We start from the raw sequence: 19,187 nt of genomic DNA, 5'->3' as shown, positions 1-19,187 counted from the left end.
TCTCCTCCCCGCCCCGCAACCCCCGGATCCACCCTCCTCCCCTTCACTTCCCCTTCCCGCCCCCTGATCCTCCCCCTTCCCTGCCCCATCCCGCCCCCTGTTTTTCCCTCCTCCCCCTGATGCTCCCTGCTCCTCCTTCCCTTCCCCCTTCCGCCCCTTAACTCCCTCCCCCGTCCCACTCCCTGGTCCTCCATCCTCATCCCGCTTTGTCCAGGCTGTGACGGGCCCGCTGCCCCGCAGGGACTACAACTCCCAGGAAGCAGCGCGGAGGGGGGGGGGCGGGGCAGCAGGGGAGCGCGGTGACGCAACGGGACGGGGCGTGGCCTGCGTGAGCGTGCCGCGGAGAAGGACGCGGTAGCTCCAGCGGGGCGGCCGAGCAAGGCTCTGTGGCGTGTGGGGTGCCCGGCCCCTCCCCCGCCCGCTTGCGGCACCGGGCAGCCGTTGGGGGCCAGGAGCCGCCGGCACCCGCCCCGCTTCCCCGTGGGGCTGGGGCCGCCGCGATGAAGTGACAGCGGGCGGGCTGTGCAGTGCGGCTGCCGGGCGGCCCCCCCCGTGCCCGTGGGGAGCGGGTGGCGCTGCCGGCGCGGAGCCGAGCCGAGCCGAGCCGAGCCGAGCGGCCGCGCCATGAGCTACCAGCAGCAGCTGGCCAACTCGGCAGCCATCCGCGCCGAGATCCAGCGCTTCGAGTCCGTGCACCCCAACATCTACTCCGTCTACGAGCTGCTGGAGCGGGTGGAGGAGCCGGCGCTGCAGGGCCAGCTCCGCGAGCATGTCATCGCCATCGAGGGTAAGGGTTGCGGGCCGGGCCGGGCCGTGCCGGGGGCTGGGCCGGTGGGGGGGTGGACGCTGCCCTGGGGGATGGGATGGGACTGCGCCCGGGCCTTGCCTGCAGTGCCCGCAGGGCTGGATGCTGCTGTGCGCGGTGGGGGCTGCCCTGCTTGGGGGAGCTGCACCAGCCTCCCTACCTGCAGAGCCCTTGCTGGCGGATGCTGCCCCGCAGCCTGCCTGAGGGGTGGCTGTATTGGTGGGTGGGCTGCTTTGAGGCGCAAGAGCGGGGCTGGTTGGATCCGTCCTGTGCAGTGGCTGCCGGTGCCCAGGGCTGGGTTCTTCTTCACCGCCCTCTTCTCCGCATGGGGTAGCGCGTTAGTTTCTGTGCAGAGGAGCAGCGTAGATCCCCCACTTAGGCTAAAGCTGCGTTGGGCTGAGGCTTGGGACCGGGGAGCAGAGCACTGTGGAGCCAAGTTTCCAGCTGCTTGCAGGTCGCTGCCAGGATAGGGAGAATAGCGATCTTGGTAGGGCTGTGCTGAGGCTAAGGGATGAGTCTTTCCTGCATTCGGAGGGGTTTGGTGCAAGGAATTCTTCGGCGCTCTGTTTGTGTTGTAAACCCTTGTGCTATAAATTCCGATTTAGATATATTAAAGGGCAAGCAAGATCTATAGCTGGTTCATAAGACAACTGTATATACAGTATAAGAATGTAGGTGTGGAGTCTGCAAAGTAGAGAGAACCAAAAAGAAAAGGAGTACTTGTGGCACCTTAGAGACTAACAAATTTATTAGAGCATAAGCTTTCGTGAGCTACAGCTCACTTCATCGGATGCATTTGGTGGAAAAAACAGAGAGAACCAGTTTTACTTCATAGATGTGAATATGCGTCTATCTAAAGGGCAGTACGGAGTAGGCTATTGAACTGTCTTGGATGTGCATGATTAAAAATCCATTGCTTCTGAAAACTCAGGTAAGATAAGCTTTTTCTGTTAGATGTGTTGATGCAGCAGTGTGGGAATGCATTGGAGGAAAAACCGTATATGATATAGGGAAGCTATCAAGGTCAAAAGTTGATGACCTGGACCAAATTTAGGGCAGTGATCACAAACTTTCTCAATAGCTTTGAGTACGCCCTTTACTGTAGGGGACCTACTGAGTTATGACCTGTAGCTTTAACATTTATGGTGGTCCTACCATTAATCTGAAGCAGAAAATCAAGTTAGCAGAATAATAACTGGAATTGACATCTAGCTAAAACCATTCAGCTTGGATTTCTGTCTTGTCTTTTTAAAAGCACCTGTAATGAAAACCTTATAGATGCTGTTGAGGCACAGTCATTTGAAAGACTTAATTACCCATCTGAGTGTTATGAAATACAATTTGAGTGGAGACATGCATATAATGTTAGGTTTCAGAATAGCAGCCGTGTTAGTCTGTATTACATAGCGAGTTAGTATTTGAATAACATAATGACAGCAATGACCAATTTGATAAAAGACATAATTTGATCCAGTGATGCATGGGGATGGGGGGAAGGGTTCAGACAAACACATCATTCTGCTGTGTTTGCTTTGTGGTGCTTGTAACTTACCTGAAATCATGGCAAATGGTTGTCATTCTGCTTGCTCCTGTTTCTGATTCCTCTACTTTACTTTTCATTGAAGGTAATGGAAACTTATTAATGTGCATTGTTGGGAGAATGTAACACGAGCAACCACTTTTTTTCTCAGTACTATCATTTTTTCTTCCTCAGGGAGAGAAAATGCCCTGCTTTAGAATGTTTTCATTGGTAGGTAACATTAGTTACGAAGGTTATGCATCATCTTCTGTAGATGAGATGCCCCAAATGTCCTGCTACAAACAAGTGCATATTCAACCCTCTAATAAGATTTTGGATTAGAAGAGGCTCTTTATAATGCATCAATTTTTCCACTAATCTGTTGATCCATCTAGAGGGAATGTGAAATCAAACTGTGTGTATAGCTATCTACATAGCATATGATTTATGTATGTATTCTCATAGCTCATATTATCTATATCTGGCTCATTTCATATGAAAATCATTGAGGTTTCTAATAAAACTAACATGGTGCATGGCAGTGCTGATATACTTCAAAAGCTGGGTCTAGGAGTTGATGAGTTAAAAAATTTCTTGCAGCATTTTGTAGCTGTGTTACTTGCATTGGACAGTGAGTCAGGAAACCAGAAAAAGTGACTCATGAGAAACATGAATGAAAAAAGAGATCTTTTAAAATCATGCTAAGGCTTTCCTGGTAACTGAGAATCTTGTGTGGCATTCATTCTATTTAATCAACCATTGGATTGTAACATTCAAGTCAACAAGCTCACTCTTCATTCATGTTCACTTTGCTTTAAAAGATATAGACATCTTCAGGGATAACTGATCAGATCCACAGTAATTTCCTACACTGTGTAAGATTGCTATGCGCTCTCTTAGCTCAGCTTCTTTTGGTTATATAAGAAACAAATATCTGTCCTTCTGTCTGAGCTTCATTGACCTTAGTGATATTTATGAAATATTGGTATATTCTCCAAGGGATCTTCCCCAAAGAAGTTGTCTTTCAAATTTGTTTGCAAGTTTGACATATTTGAGTAAGTAACAAAATGTGTGACTATATTGTATAACTTGCTGTGGTTTGTACAACTCCATAAGTACTAGTAGTCATGCGAAATGTTGGGGTGTAGTTGCAGGAAAACTGATATGTATGGCATGAGAAATTTTGGTTAAAATGGAGTATAACTTTGCCACTTATACCTTAGCAGATGCAACAAATCTGGTGGTAGAGAGAAATATGCCTGATATCTCTCCAAATACTATACCTGCTACTGCTGGATTTCTGATGGAGTCAGATTAGAATGGATTTGGAATTTGAAATCTAATAACTGAGTGAGGCTTATTTTAATGAATTAAAAAATACATCATCATTCTGAGAACTCGCTAAGTAAAAAAAAGAAGTCATTTATCTAACAAATCGCTTAAAAATTGTAAGTACCATAGATCTTTAATTTCTAAAGCTATTGTGATATTATTATTTTAACTTTAATACCTTTTAAAAAAGATATAATGGGTTAGGTCAGTGCAGCTGCTAGAATAAGAACTATTGAAATATCTTGAAACTTGGCCAGCTACAGCCGTTGACCCTACGGTACTTATCATTTTTTTTTGTTGTAATTTCTTTGCATTTAATTTAGCCCTTGAGTTGTATTTAGTCCTATAGAAGTAAATGTATTTGGCAATCACTGAATGTGCTACCACACTGAAACTATATTATAGTACATTGCTTACCTTACATGATTCTCAAAGGTAAAAGCATTACAAAAAATCTTGCTAATATTTGTGAACTTGCGCATATCATTGCCTGAGTTATGACAATTCATAATGTCAATTTTACTTTAGGTTCTTAGAGTTGCCGTATTTGTGTTCAAACACTGCTTGGTCATGTTTTGTTTTAAAAACTGTTTAATTAAAACTTAGTTGTTTTTGTGTTTAATATATTTTGGCACAAGTCTGTGCCTTTGTCTTCAGTTAGTTAGGTGGTGTTTGAACTTGAAGTATAAAATGAGTTCTAATTTTCATTTGTTATGCTTGAGATTTAATTGACTTATCAATATTCCTTAAATGTTACAAAACCCCAAGCGGTAACTGAAAAAAGTAATGTGTAGTATTCTTTGTGAACAGTGACTTAAAACAGGGCTGTGTTAAGAAATTTATCAAATATATCCTGAGATGCCCAAAATATTTGGGATTTAATATCTGAATGTTACAGCAGGCATATTGATGCCATTAAGTGAAAGATAATTAATTTAAATTGGATCAGTTTTCTTGTTCTGCTCTCTCCTGCTTTTATCAGCTCCACCTAGCATTTATTATAAAAGCTTAACCATTGAATGGCATTTCTAGCATCAGTAATATTTTAGTAATTCTTGGCAGTATTATAGGACATCATTTAGTGATCTGTGGTTTGTAATTAAGCCAACATTACCTACTATACCAAACTTTGTTGGAAATGCATCCGATGAAGTGAGCTGTAGCTCACGAAAGCTTATGCTCTAATAAATTTGTTAGTCTCTAAGGTGCCACAAGTACTCCTTTTCTTTTTGCGAAACTTTGTTGTGGTACTTCTGGTTGCTACACACAACATAACTGACAGCTTAAGTTACTTGGTCTAGGTTTTGTCTTACAATACATAATTTCTAATTCTTCATCCAGAGGCATACTACTTATCCATAATACAGTTACCACAATCTTCAACACTGTTCCCTCAACTTATCCTTCTGCAAACACACCTTTACCGAATTTCCCCCTGCCAATGCTATATATAGCACAACTATTAGTTGTGGATATTTGTTGTAGTCTGTGTTGGGTGGAGCTAATTTGGTAAAACATTGCTTCAGGTGCTGATCAGAATACATTCGCTTGTGTTGGGGAGGGGCAGGAACCCTGTGTGTGTGTGTGTGTGTGTGTGTGTTTTAAACCTGCTTCTACTCAAACACCAAAGGACTCTGGCTGAAAGATTAGCTTTAATTGACATCTGCAAAGATATAAAACCCTTGGTTTTTTCCCTTCTTTTACTACTTTAGGATGTATAGAAAGCCTAAATGGTGGTGGTTGGTGGTTTTTGTTTTTGTGTTTTTTAATGGGCCGGAGTAAGGTAAGGGCATTTTACTTGAAAATTTTGGATATGTTAATGGGATAGCCTTCAAATTTTGGTGAGGGTCTTGCTATATGTCCCAGAATGTTCAAGTGTGAATCTCTCTCCCTTTAATTGGAAGGGTGGAATAGCTAAAAGATTCAAAGGGGTAATGGCTACTAAATTCTAGCAATTGTCTTAAATAATGTTCTTCTGCATTTCTCATTGTTTTCTTTCATATCATGTGACTAGAGAAATAACATCAGTGTTTGAGAGTAACTAAGACCTGAATTTCTAATTTAGGGGAGAAGGGCAGATGAGTTTTTTAATTTTTTTTGATGTATAAAATAGGTTCAAGCCCAATTTTCTTTTGCCAGGTCACCTTTAAACCTCATGTCCTACTACTTCTAGTGGCATCTGAAGCCACCCTTGGCGGGGGCGGTAGGTTGGGGTGAGGAAGGAATCTGGCTCTTAAAGCTGGCAAGCTCTGCTTCGTGTTGCTTCTTTTAGCTCTGTTGTCCTTGATCTGAGAGTACAGTAATAGTTCCACAACAGGAATAGTTCTGGTATATCAATACCACGTGTGATATGAGAATAATACAAAAAAATAGGAACTAAATGATAGAGAAGGAAAACCAGAAGCATGTTGCTCATTTTTGGAGTTGGAATTGCATTAGTTTCTTGTGCTTACTAATTCAGAAACCACCATTATTGCATTAATAGCTGCAAGACACAAAATAAACACCTGCCTACTCATAAAAGAAACTTTATTTGGTATACCATAATGAGGTAGTAGCATGTCCCAGCTAGCATAGAGTTATTGCTGTTGTTCCTGCTAAACTTCTAATCTGTCATGTGTGCCCCCTCATTCCCTATGAAAATGTGGACATGGCTAAGTGATGATTAACGCAACAGTGCATGAGCAATGTCTGTGCTTCCTTTTCACCTCTCCATCTAGTCAGTCCTAATGAACAATATTTTTAGGTTTTAGAAAACCTGACTTTGATGTGCTAATAAATTCAATTTGAATGGTATCTCATTTTTCAAGATCAGAGCTGGAGTATGTAGAGGTAAGCTGCTGTACTTTAATGTGTGCCTCCTTATAGACCTTGAGGTAAGGCAGGTTATCAGGAGGTAACATGTTTCCGACAGATTCCTTTTAGGTAGGGGGTGACAGATGCTTACCTCTCTGTCAGGTCCTCATGTGTTGTCTGCCTCACAACAATGGTTGCTAAGCCTGATGCTAATCAAAAGATTGTAAAATCTACAGGAGAGAGAGAACCTACAGGAAAAAACAGCACAGTGAGGGTGGTTCTGTTCATGACTAAGATCAAAGGATTAATCTGATATCGGAGGCAAGCTGATATCTCATGAGTGGAAGATCACAGCCAAGTCTGGCTGTAAAATGCTGGACTTTGAGTGACTATTGCTCTTTAAAACATTTAAAATGTCTGGTTAAGTCCAGGTTCTAGAATGCATGTTATGATTTTTTTATATGTAACCATTTGTTTCCAATATATCTATTTGCTATCACTTGAATCTCTATACTTGGTTAAATAAACTTGTTTTCACTATAAATATAAGTGCTGTGTGTTAAAGCGAGTGGTCTGAGGTGTAATGGTAAACTGGCGTGTACTGTTCCTTTGGGAGCAGTAAATCTGAGTCTCTAGTGGAGCAGGGGCTGGATACTCCAGGGAGATTCTTGGAGGACTCTGGATTAGGAGTGTGCCTATTGCTAACCTGTAAAGAGACAGTGGGGCCTACATAGGCCTAGAGGGGAGTGCTCATGTTGCCTGTGGCTGGTGGAGTTAGGAAGCTGAGCTGTGGCAGACATAGACAAGGCTTGCCCACAGTAAGGACAGGTGGCAGCAAGGTATCCCTGAGAAGCGTCATGTTTGGCATAGACCTAAAACATCTCTTCGAGATATAGTGGCTGCTTACTGTTAGTCTGACCTAATCAGGTTATTTAGATGTTGGACTGGGAAGGAGGAGAGTCGAATATATTTTGAAATATTTGAATCGCTCATACTAATGTGAGATTTATTTTTGACTTGTCTTTAGACACCCTGTGCTTTAGATCAGTGGCTCTCAACCTTTCCAGACTACTCTACCCCTCTCAGGAGTCTGATTTGCCTTGCGTAACCCCAAGTTACACCTCACTTAAAAACTGCTTGCTTACAAAATCAGACATAAAAATACAAAAGTGTCACAGCATACTATTGAACAGTTCCTTGCTTTTTCATATTTACCCTATTGTAAAATAAATCAATCGGATTATAAATATTGTCCTTTCATTTCAGTGTATAGTATATAGAGCAGCGTAAACAAATTGTCTGTATGAAATTTTAGTTTGTACTGACTTCGCTAGTGTTTTTTATGTAGCCTGTTATAAAACTAGGTAGGTAAATCTCTAGATGAGTTGATATACTCATTGGAAGGCCTCCATGTACCCCAAGGGTACACGTATCCCGGTTGAGAATCTCTGCTTTAGTGCAGTGGTTTTCAACCTGTGATCTGCAGACTGTCTCAGATTTCCAAAGAGGTCTACACCTCCATTTGAAATTTTTTAGGGGTCTTCAAATGAAAACAGGTTGAAAAACCACTGCTTTAGTGCAAGATGTTGCTGTGATTCAGCAACATCATTAGAAGGTGGTGTAATATTAACTTTACCTCTGAGGTTTCTTTGACAAGTATGATTTTTTTTTTTTTTTTGCCTGAGGTATTGAAACCTAGAAATCAAATGGCAGAGGTCATTGAATCAAAGTTTATGGAAGGGGAAGTCTCTACCTGTTTTCCAGGTATATGGAATAACTTGCCCAAATGCTATGTGGCTCTTCAGTTTGGATATTGAATGTGCAACTAAAATTGCTTATACATACATACACATATATGTGTGTGTGTGTGTGTGTGTGAGTGTGGTTGCAAATATAAGTTCTGGGATGACTTCTTTAACTAATGGAGAAACACCCATGTGCATGTAAGTGTACTTCATGTTTAAGAATCATATTTAAATGAAGTGTAGTTTGTCTGCAGTGTTGCTCATTCTCCACTCTATTTTTGGGCTGGATTGCTGTCATTACTTGAGCTGCTACTGCTGCTTCTCTTACCATACTGAATAATTTAAACATTTCTGTAGCCATGGAACTTTGTACTGAAATACTGTCAAATCTTGAGCTGGGGCTGGGTTGTTGTTTAAATAAGGCATCTAAAGGTCATCTGCTGCGTATGTTTATGAAGTGCTGATAAACCTATGGCACTACGTGAATAAGTGTTAAAGGAAATAGTGCAGGTGAGTGCCAGTTGATGTAGTGTAGTGCAAAAGTTCTATCCTCATGAGATGGTCATGGACATTATACTTGTTTATCATTGAAACAATGAGCATGCTATGCAGATCAACCCAAACAAGTGACAGTAAAATCTTGATACCACATTACCCAATAAGATCATCTCATGTTTTTGAGACACTCCTATAGATTTTTCTGAGGGTAATTTTTCATTTGCATGCACATCCATGTGCCTTAGTTACTATGACTCAAGTTGTGCAGTGCTCTGAGCTGGTAACTCCCCCCTGAAATTGAATAAATACAAAACTAACAAGTTTTCTAAGACTTAGTGTAAGGATTCTAAAGTCTGACAGCGTGGGGCTGTCTCAGGTCTGGACATGTATATCTATTTGGAAAGCTGGCAATCTCTCCTTTCTAAAAGCAAAGCACCTGTTTCTAGCTGCAAGATAATTAATTTTAAAGATACTTCCAGTGACAAAAAGCAGTCCCTAGCTCAGAGATAAGTCTTGTCATGGTGGGTGTAGTTTTTTGGGCAGTGCTGAGGGAGCCCTGATTTTGGCAAGACGATAAACATTTTTGAGAAGGGGAGGTTGGAGTCTAAATGAACTTCAAATCTTAGAGTAAGTCATGGGGAGGTGGGTTAGTAAGAGGGGGTTCAATTGAAGCAGTCAAAGGTGCAGGATAAGTCTTAACACATGCATTTCTTTTACAGATCTGATTTGTATGTACTTCCTGTGTGTGTACGTGAAAAAACCATGAGATCAATGGTGATTCTAAATAGGGATAGTTGTCTAAATATATACCTCTGTATACTATCAGGTGGTTAGAGCAAAACTGCATTAAAGCCATTTTTATATTTCCACTATGGGGGGACAGATTTGTGATCTTGTATCCAACAGGTCTGTTTTGTCAAACTTAAAAGTAATGCTTCCCTGTTATGGGTGGTATGATAGTGTTGGTTCCTGATTGCACATTTGTTCAGCCCTCTCTATGCACAGTTAGTTCTACTGGCTTCAGTAGCATATTCATAATGGCTTGTATCAAAAAAGAAAAGGCATTCCTGCCAAATTAAGACTACAGTAGGTTTAAAAATCATGAAAATATTACTTGTATAATCTCAATTGCTTGGTTTCATTCTTATCTGGTGGATGATACATTCTGCGAATAGTTGAATCATGTAGTAATATGTTCTTAACTGATTGGGATATGTCTTTCTAAAGGTAGAATTTTGTTTGCTTTTCTTCAGGTAATAAAAAATGACTGTAGAAATTTATAGCTTCCTTTCTTCCAGCTTCTAAGAGGACACTAAATTGATGCCATTGTGATAATATCAAATGCTTATTGAAGGAATGGGTATAGCTGATTAAAAATACAATGCTGTGGTAATACTCTGTTCTCGAGCCAGAGGTGGACATTTTACTATTAACAGTTGAGAATAACCTCTCTTTTCTTAAATCAAAGAAATAAAATAAGAGATACTCTTGGATGAATTATTCTGATATCTGCAGTCAATTGTGTTATGAGGGTTTAGTGGATTTTCCAGGCAGGGTGCAGGCTTCCCATGCCTTTTTGTTTGGGAGTATTACATCTGTATGGAATGATACATGTACGGAGTGTACATCTGTACAGAATAACACAGCATATATTAGAAGTTCACAATGCAGTGTGTATAAAACCATTGTTTTTAATTTCTGTTTAAAAAGTCTTATACACTCTGTAAGCAGTATACATGCAGTAAAGAAAATCAGGCTCAAGCTTTAAAATCAGATTTTGACAGCTCTTATGCACTTAAAGTGAAAACACATGCTGTAACATGCAGCTCTGTTTTTTTAATACATCGAGATCAAAGCTATCTCTACACTGCCTCATAGTTGAGACTGGGGTTGTGAATAGCAGTGTACGCCAAAGCCGTGTACACCTTTTGAAGAGGACTGCAGTAATGAGAACTAGGAACCTTTTCGTTCACGCCCAGAGCATCCACATGGTGGCGGGGGTTACAGTGCAGGACTTGTGTGCTCTGCTATTCACACCTCTGTGGTTTAAACTGTGGGGCAATGTCCATGAGCTCCGAGACCATTCAAAGCTGATTATTAATTTTGGGTGCTCAATCTGAGCCACCCTAAAAGGCTTGACTTTTTCTTTTTCAAGTAGTGGGTGCTTTGCCCATTAAATAGTGGTAAATTGTGGTGTTCCACAGGAATCTGTACTGGGCCCAGTCCTATTCAACATATTCATAAATGATCTGGAAAATGGGGTCAGCAGTGAGGTGGCAAAATTTGCAGATGTTACAAAATTACTCAAGGTAGGTTAAATCCCAGGCAGACTATGAAGAGCTACAAAAGGATCTCTCAAAACTGGGTGACTGGGCAACAAAATGGCAGACGAAATTCAATGCTGATAAATGCAAAGTAATGCACATTGGAAAACATAATCCCAACCATACATATAAAATGATGGGGTCTAAATTAGCTGTTACCACTCATGAAAGATCTTGGAGTCATTGTGGCCAATTCTCAGAAAACATCCACTCAATGTGCAGCGGCAGTCAAAAAAGCAAATAGAATGTTGGGAATCATTAAGAAAGGGATAGATAAGACAGAATCATATTGCCTCTATATAAATCCATGGTACGTCCACATCTTGAATACTCCATGCAGATGTGGTTGCCCAATCTCAAAAAAGATAGATTGGACTTGTAAAAGGTTCAGAAAAGGGCAACAAAAATGATTAGGGGTATGGAACGGCTGCCGTATGAGGAGAGATTAATAAGACTGAGACTTTTCAGCTTGGAAAAAAGATGACCGGGGAGCGTGTGTGTGTGTGTGTGTGTGTGTGCGCGCGTGGGTGATACGATAGAGGTCTATAAAATCATGACTGGCGTGGAGAAAGTAAATAAGGATGTGTTTACTCCTCCTCACAACACACAAACTAGGGGCCACCAAATAAAATTAATAGGCAGCAGGTTTAAAACAAACAAAAGCAAATATTTTTTCACACAATGCACAGTCATCCTGTGAAACTCCTTGCCAGAGAATGTTGTGAAGGCCAAGACTATAACAGGGTTAAAAAAAAAAAAAAAAAGCTAGATAAATTCACGGATGATAGGTCCATCAATGGCTATTGGCGAGGATGGTGTCCCTGGCCTCTGCTTGCCGGAAGCTGGGAATGGGCGGCATGGGATGGATCACTTGATAATTACCTGTGGTGTTCATTTCCTCTGGGGCACCTGGCATTGGCCACCGTTGGAAGACAGGATATTGGGCTAGATGGACCTCTGGTCTGACTCTGTATGGCCACTCTTATGTTCTTAAAATCAGGCACCTTTGTTGAGCACTCAGAATCACTCTTCGCTTCCAAAATCACTGTCTCAGTGGTTATTTTTATCTTAATCCTTTACTACATAAACACAATGATAATTAAAAACTGTTCTCATGTCCACTTTTCCTTTTTTTAAAAAAAGGATTTGAGTCTTTTCACCACTTGGAAATGGTCATAATACTTAATTTAAGGCTATTTAATATTTAAAAATCCTTTGTAATTTGTCTTTGACATCCTTTTAAAATGAGTATTACCTACAGTTTCTGAATGAAGAAACATTGCTACTAGAGTTCCCTGAGGTTATAGCCACAAGTAAGAGTTCCTGGTCCCTTGCTCAGATTTCACCTCTCTTTCAATTGACCGGTCCTTGTTATCTAACATTGTGCCTGATGTGAAGTCCCTTAAGCAGAATCCTTAGTGGATAAGAGTCTAAACTCGTGATACTGAAATTATTACACAGGGGTCACTGGTTCTTGACAGCAGTTGGACTGAGTTAGAAGAAACCATGATGAAACGATCTAAAAATATTTTCATTGTTTGTTTGAATTCTTGGTACCTTAAACATTTTTATGCTTGGGTATCTGCTGGTCAGTGTATTTCACCTCAGTAGAGATGCTTAAGGCTCTTTTCCTGTTCCTCCTTTGAATTCAGACTCACTGCTGGAGTGCTGCTGCAGCACTGCACTGTGATGTCTGATCTCCCTCCCAGTTTACTTGGCCTTAATCTGAGAGCTACTCTAGGATCACTGCTTTTCACAACAAAGCTTGAGAATATGAATGGTTTCAGAGTAGCAGCTGTGTAGTCTGTATTCGCAAAAAGAAAAGGAGTACTTGTGGCACCTTAGAGACTAACAAATTTATTTGAGCATAAGCTTTCGTGAGCTACAGCTCACTTCATCGGATGCATTCAGTGGAAAATACAGGTGAATGTTTCACCTCTCAAACTGCTAGGGACTAACTATGCATTTTCAGTAATTGAAACTTGTGGAAATTCTTCTAAAAGCAGCCTGAAGATGCTGGGTACTAAATCTGCCTTCCTGCTGATTCTGTCAGATGGTGTTGGTGTCCTTTAATGCAGAGGAGCTGTTTCCACTCTGGTCGTGAATTTGTTTTAAAAAACAAAACAAAACAAAACAAAAACCTTCAGGTAGAGAAGACATTCTAGAACTACCCTTATATCATCTAGGTATTTTCTTCACATTGTAGTTTTGTTTTATGGAAACAAGGCTTAGAAAAGAATAGTGCATGAAGAAACCATATCACTGTTCCTCTTCATGCTCCATACAGCTCAAGAATGACATTTTCCTCTCATCAGTACTAGTTATCAGTGTTATCTAGGACAAACCATTGTTTTCTTAATTTGATATATTGCCTTTCCTTTGGTGTTAAACGGATCTCCATATAGGCTATATGGAGAAAGTATTTACATCTGTTTAACTTCATCATCAGCAACAGATCATCCAGGTTTTCAACAGTACATTTAATCATGATACCTCATTCATCCTGATCTTCATAGACACGAGTTTAACAAAGTATGAACCTTCTAGATGTGCGAAACCTGCAAGCTACTTCAATTCCTAGTTAAAATGTCAAACCTCTGTAGCATGTGAGTGACTCACTCACCTGATGTGAGCCTCAATCTCAGCCTGCTCTGAATATCAGACCTTCTCCAAATTTTTATAAGTAGCTTACATTAGGGGTAGTTTCACTTACCTAAAATCCGGTTCTCTGTCCTTAGTTCTTAAGCTCAGGTTATGTCTCCACCAGTGGTTCCCAAACTTGTTCCACCACCTGGGCAGGGAAAGCCCCAGCCAGGCCAGTTTATTTACCTGCTGTGTCCGCAGCTTTGGCCGATCGTGGCTTCCACTGGCCGCGGTTCGCTGCTTCAGACCAATGGGAGCTGCTGGAAGCAATTCACCAAAAAACCTTGAATTTTTTTTTCATTTTTCTTGAAATAACTTGTTGCCTTGTCTTTTTCATTCACTAGGAACTACTTCTTGCTACTTCCCATGAGTAATGGCCAGACCACTGGATAATCACAGAGGAAAGTAATAGTTGACTTGTCTTTTATTTCTTAAAATAGATGACGTCCACTGTTCCAGACGGAACCTCATTTTTTTAAAAAAACTATAATCTCTAGAAGTTAATAGAATTCTAGTTTTATCATTTATAATACTGGTATTGGCATCCTTCACCTAGTAATTAAAAAACCTGCTGGTTTTGGATGCCACCTTTGTCAGGGTAGTGCCGCAGCAGTTCAACAGAATGAACTTAAGTGCCTTATGGTAGAATGAGCAGAGCCTAGCAGATGAGTTATAGCTAAAGCAGTGTTCGTCTTCCATTTTGATGATGAAGTTGCTTCCTGTAATTTTTTTAATATAGCGCCAAAAGAATTCCAGCATGGTTGAATCAGTGACTTCAGTAAATTGAATAAGGTATGCACTTAATATGATGGAATGTGTAGTTATTGAATATCTTCTGGCATATTGTAAGTGGATTGTGAGGGACAAGGTTGAAGACAGAATACTTCAACTAGCCAGACAAATGTGATTCCAACTGCTCTGCCTTGGATGGCTCTGTTAAAAATTAAACATTTGTGAACCAGTTCATTTTTTTTACATCATAATTACACAGCTCAGAATCCTGCTGTCTGACTGGATTTTTCCTTCATTCAGCCCACTTTACAAGTAAATGTTTTCCATGAGTACTTTATCTTCAGATGCACATGTAGTATGTCTGCTGATAGATCCTACAAAATGAGTTGTAACAGTGCAATATTGTAATTCCACAATTAGACCAGAATTTTACAAATTAGCTTTATCGCCATCTTTGTGAACTTTTGTATGGGTTCCCATTAAGTTTAGCTTTACAAAGGACTGAGCTTTATCTCTTGTCCTAAATCTTTGCTCCTCCAGAATTAAATGCTAAGCACTATAATGGGATGGGTCTATTTAACTTGATCTCATAGTAAAACTACGGAAAAAATTGCTCACTATGGGGATGGTAAGCTTACACTGAATCTTAACTGTAAAAGACCAGATGTAAAATATTGTACTTGCAAGATGTATTACTATAAAAAGGATTTTTTAACCAGTTGTAGATTTTGAGCATTTTTGCTGTTTTAAGTGTCAAAAACTAAGTATTATGTACAGTTGGATCACAACGGTAAATTACCCATTGACAAACTAAATAAATATGAACAGTTTTTTTAAAAAAGCAGCAAAATGTCTGGTAGCCTTAATTAAATCCGTAAGTTTTCTGCATTCCTTCAGTTTACATACACTTTTTCAAATGCCTTAGCTTAATCTAAGTAGATTTCTTTTGATATCGACATGGCATTCTTGGATTTAAAGCTGCTAGTTTGGAATTTAGATGAAAATCTTAAGTGTCTAACTTCAAAATATAAGGAGAAAAATATTGATGTACTTAGATGAAATGAAGTGAAATTTGTAGGAAGAGTAATTTTGATCTTAATTGGTGTTTCCAATAGCAGAGAAAAGGCAGTCGTATTCAGTGGGATTATAGTGTTAGAAAAACACTGTTTAAGATTTAGTATTTTTGTGAATTTGTCAGTGGAAGGAGGAATTCTCCATATTGCTACCAATAACATTCCCTTGTTAACATTGTATCTGTAGTGAGAAACCTCTCAAATTCTTGGTTGAGTTCAAGACACTCTCATGAAGTGAATTGGAAACGGGAGCTATGGCACTTACAAGTGGAGAATTAACCTATCTGACAGGATTAGCTATTTACTCTGAGTTTCTGCAAAAAAAAAAATACCATACAAATAGCTTACATAATGCTCCTTAACAAGGAGTATCAACATCACCCCCATCTTGTGATGGCCGAGACTTAACTACTTCCTTCTCCTTTCCTTTCCGTTTTCCCATTGCTTAATTTCAGCAAGGCACTTAACCAAATACCAGAAATAAACACACAGGATCAATAGCAAGGTATGTAATTTTAGCTCGTCTTTTTTATTAGCTTTCTTTGCTTTCATAGAAGGATAAGGAATATAATCCTAGCATGTTAACAAAGAATATTTTTGTTTGGTGTTGCTTGAGACCAAAATCTCGAGACCAATAAAAGGAGAAGAATGGCATTTCGACTGTACTTTAGTAAATGTGTTAAATAGTAGTTGTTTGAATATCTCCTTCAACTTGCTCATTTTACAACTACAGATGAAGTTTTCTAACTGTCCTTAACTCATGCTGGGTTTTGTCCATATGCATCATCACCAGTAGGGAGATGGGCAGACAGTGCCTTGAGTTACATCTGTAACTTAATTGTCTTTATGGTTATTCAGGTTTTAGAGAAGATAACTTGACTTACCCCGGCAGCGTAGACAAGGCCTAAGTCAACCTAAGTTATGTTACTCCCACTACATGAATAACATAGCTGGAGTCGAGATAACTTGGGTCGACTTACCGCAGTGTCTTCACTGCACTGCATTGACCGGAGATGCTCTCCCGTTGACTTACCTTACTCTTCTTGGGGGGGGAAGGGGCAGAGTACCAAAGTCGACTGGAGAGCACTCTGCCATCAATCTAGATACGTTAAATCGACACTTGCTGCATTGATTGCAACAACATTGATCTCCCTGGTAATGAAGACAAGCCTGTAATATGCAGAGGAGAATCCAGTCTCACTTAATTTTTGTACTATGTTTGAACTTGTGGGTTTAATTTAACACAGCCTTTGGATTTTGTGTTTGGACACTTCTGTTTTATGAACAAGAACTGTAACGTTTAACTTTCCAACTACTTCTTTTGGGCTGAACATCTATGGTAAAACTACAGAGCAGGATTCATTCAAAGTTGCAGGTTCATGCAGTGTACTGTTACGAGGTGCTGTCTGCTCTATTCTTGTGAGCCAGTAAGCAGCTGATATATAAATGCAGGACTTCTATTGTTCTATCTCCCACGAGAATGAAGCTAGTAAAGCAAAGGGAGTGACCTAGCATGTCAACCAAAAGAAAACAAGTCTAAATTTAGGTCTTATAGTAACCCTGTTAGAGCTCACAGGCAGAAACCCAAAGGAAACCTCAAGTGTGAAACTTCTTTTCTGGCTTTGCAACCACTCTTTAACAATGCAAATTGAACTACCCACTAAAATCAGATAGGCTCACTTAAATATAAATAGTTGAATATATAAATATAAATAGTTAAAATACTTAGCTTTCCAAATGTTAGGGTTAGACCCTTTCGATAAATGTGAATCAAAAGCAAGGCTCTCTAAAAATGCAGTCTGCGGCAGCTTAGTTTTGCCTTTAAATTTCCAGTCGGGTTGGAGGGGTTAGAGACCCCAATGAATCTCATAAGGCTCGTGGGGGTGGCATGTGAACAGGTGTTGGGAGTAAACATTTGGGGAGCAGCTAACAGGCCTACTGGAGCTAGCACTTAGGCTACCATTCTTTGAGTCTGACAGTGCTTTGCTCAACCTTTAATTGCTCTGGCAAGAATTCCTCGATACTGCTATCACACAGCTTGCAGTTCATGTAGTCTAGCACCGCTATACTCGGATGTCAGTGGTACAGGAGCCAAATTAGCGATTAGCATTACCCAAAAGATCCACAGTAGTGTGAATTCATTGTTCATTCATTAAAAAAATCATAGTTAATCGCGAGATTAAAATAGTCACGATTAATCGCACTGTTAAACGATAATAGAATACCAATTTAAATTTGATGTGGAGGCATGTCCTCTGGAATGGTGGTTGAAGCATGAAGAGGCATATGAACGTTCAGCATATCTGGCATGTAAATGCATTGCAGTGCTGGCTACAACAGTGCCATGCAAATGCCTGTTCTCACTTTCAGGTGACATTGTAAATAAGAAGCTGTCAGTATTATCTCCCTTAAATGTAAACAAACATGTTTGTCTTCGCAATTGGCTCCACAAGAAGTAGAACTGAGTGAACTTGTAGGCTCTAAAGTTTTACATTGTTCTGTTGGAGTGCAGTTATGTAAAAAAAAAATTCCACATTTGTAAGCTTCACTTTCATGATAGAGATTGCACTACAGTACTTGTATGAGGTGCACTGAAAAATATTTCTTTTTACAGTGCAAATATTTGAGCACTGTACTTTGTATTCTGTGTTGTAACTGAAATCAATATATTTGAAAAGTAGAACATCCAAAATATTTCTTTAAATTGGCATTCTATTATTAACAGTGCAATTAAAATCACAACTATTTTTAAAATCTAGTTAATTTGTTTTGCGTTAATCGCTTAACTGATTGACAGCCTTAATATATTATTCTCACACCAAAATGACTAACCAAGTATTTTATCAACTACAATTGGTTAATAACATTGCAAAAGCATCTAGATTGGTTAATTAAATCATACAGTGTTTTAATATAATGTGCTGCAAAGAGCCACAGGAGACACATTAAAGAGCCACTTGCGGCTCACGAGCCTCAGACTGAGTATCACTGGTCTAGCGCTTGCCCAATATAGTGAATGGCACTAGGTAACTGGATGCCAGGATCTGCTTTGGAAATCACTATTTCTATTAGCTACCTGTGGTGGCAATATATAGTGTTGCTATAAAATAGTTTACCTGTTCATGGCACTTTCTGGCCTAAGGCTGACAGGAAGGCATTTAGAGTGATCTGAGAATGATTCAAGCAAAGCTCAGGATCCTGAACACCCTGGTGTGTGACAGTGTCCCAGAGGCTATTCTTCTTTGTCTTTCAACTAATTAATAGTGCTCGGCCCAAATGCTTGCCAATGTGCTGTATCAAGCAAGTAAGCAGATGTCTGGAGCAAGAGGCATATGTGATTTGTGTGACTAGCTCAACTGGTGGATTCTTGGGCTTATGGCATTCACTGTAGCTCTGGACAAAAGGGGGGGGGGAAGCTGGGTGTTAGAGGTATCTTCTGAGTTGGTAGCGGGAGGATTGTGAAGTTCACTAACAGGAAGCAGTTAGGGATGTGCTGGGAATTGAGTGCGCAGGACACTATGACCTGCTGCTGGACTCGAAAGCTAGTATTGGAGCAAAGAAACTGGCAGGCAAGGGATTCTTTCTCTGTCCCATTCCCAAAGTATCTGGGGTGCTAAAAAAACAATGAACTAGGCAAAGTTAATAATCTGCCACCCTTTTAACATGATGATATGTTTCAGCAGTACATCCAGCTCCAAGGTATTGATCTGAAATTGATTA

The 19,187-nt window shown here is 40.2% G+C and overlaps 1 protein-coding gene across 10 annotated transcripts in view; it reads left to right on the top strand.

Annotated features, from left to right (window-relative positions):
- The first annotated feature begins 337 nt into the window (after positions 1-337).
- The window catches only part of AGAP1 (ArfGAP with GTPase domain, ankyrin repeat and PH domain 1), a 694,641-nt gene continuing 675,791 nt past the window's right edge, over positions 338-19,187 (top strand). For 3 of the 10 annotated variants that reach the window (XM_043505751.1, XM_043505747.1, XM_043505745.1), the window contains exon 1: positions 341-787. In XM_043505751.1, the coding sequence (XP_043361686.1) occupies positions 625-787 (163 nt within the window). In that variant the 5' untranslated portion in view covers positions 341-624. Of the gene's footprint in view, positions 788-19,187 lie in introns of all 10 variants that reach the window. The other 7 variants (XM_043505746.1, XM_043505744.1, XM_043505749.1 and 4 more) reach the window with 5 other exon arrangements.

The sequence above is a fragment of the Dermochelys coriacea genome, chromosome 11 (genome assembly GCF_009764565.3).
Source record: "Dermochelys coriacea isolate rDerCor1 chromosome 11, rDerCor1.pri.v4, whole genome shotgun sequence".
NCBI lineage: Eukaryota > Metazoa > Chordata > Testudines > Dermochelyidae > Dermochelys > Dermochelys coriacea.
This window is presented reverse-complemented; position numbering and strand designations above follow the sequence as displayed.